This window comes from Gossypium arboreum, chromosome 7, assembly GCF_025698485.1.
Source record: "Gossypium arboreum isolate Shixiya-1 chromosome 7, ASM2569848v2, whole genome shotgun sequence".
NCBI classification, from domain to species: domain Eukaryota; kingdom Viridiplantae; phylum Streptophyta; class Magnoliopsida; order Malvales; family Malvaceae; genus Gossypium; species Gossypium arboreum.
In genome coordinates this window covers 63144661-63145827 of record NC_069076.1, presented here as the reverse complement: position 1 = coordinate 63145827, position 1167 = coordinate 63144661, and the positions used below count along the sequence as shown (strand labels likewise).

At 40.4% G+C, this 1167-nt stretch overlaps 1 protein-coding gene across 1 annotated transcript; it reads right to left on the bottom strand.

Moving 5' to 3' along the window:
• Positions 1-227: 227 nt before the first annotated feature.
• LOC108488096 (mitochondrial import receptor subunit TOM9-2-like) lies at positions 228-809 on the bottom strand. Its single transcript, XM_017792405.1, has one exon. It carries the CDS (start codon positions 807-809, stop codon positions 492-494), a length of 318 nt encoding a protein of 105 aa, XP_017647894.1. The 3' UTR covers positions 228-491.
• Between the last annotated feature and the right edge of the window lie 358 nt (positions 810-1167).

Sequence of the window (1167 nt, the reverse complement as noted above, 5' to 3'; positions counted from 1 at the left end):
GCGAAAAGCAAACCATAAAAAGATTGTCCTTCGAACTATGATTTATTCATTCTATATGATGTCCAGACCCCAGACTGACAATGTAAAAGTAGTTTTCATCAACATACAAACTAGAGCACTTTATCGCTGCTATCACAAATTCCCTATGATTCCTCAGATCACTATTTGCAATCAAACATTTAAAAAAATCATTCCACAACCATCTAGTATCGTTCAAAAGTAACTCAAATGAACACTCCCAGGTTTTAATTACTTTATCAGAGCAATATCAAACACAGTCCAACTTCACATAAATCCATGGGGATTAACTTGATAAAACCAAGTCCAATACCAACATTTCCACTAGTATTTGAAACTTAAAACAGAGGTATAATCTTTTTTTTTTTTAAAGAAAAAATCTAAAACTACAACTGAATGGTTTTACTAGAATAACCAAGGGGGCAATGGCCTGAAACAGGGATAAAAAAACTAAGCTCTAACCTCTGACCCGATTACTTATGGGGTGGTCCAGTGGGCGGGGCACCGAGGAGACTAGCTTGCTGGAGCTCGAGCTCATTGAACTGCTGCTCGCGGTCCATTTCGATGATCAAAGGGACAAACAAGATCAAGAAGGTTGTCCCGGCGATCCAGGCGGCTTTGCCGGTGCTACGGAGGAGCTTCTTGGAGACGAAAGTGGCATCGCAGGCCGCCTGCTTACCACGAGAAACGATAGCGGAGGAAGTGATCTTGGTGAGGATGCTGGGGTCGGAGTTGGAGGCAGATCGCCTAGCGGGCAGGTGAAAACCGCCTTGCTTGGGTTGGGCCGCCATGGTTTAGTACAAGTCGGAAGAGGGTTTTAGTTGGAGAGAGGGTTTTCTTCTTTTACGTGAAGCTTTAGGACTTAGGAGCGACGACTAAACGGGGAAAAGTTGATCGATTTGGACTGATTTTATAAATTCTAAAACTCTTAATTTTCACTTTCCTTATCCCATTTTCTACTTTAATTTTCAAGGTTTTTTCCTCTTTCAACATCAAAAAAAATGTATAAAATAATTAAAAAATACTAAAATGGTACTAATAGCAAATTATTGACGAAAATGTTATGGGGAGGGTGGTGCCGCCTATAGAAGAGGCGTGACCACCTTCCCAGCTGACATGTACAATTAAAAACAGTTAAAAAAATTAAAA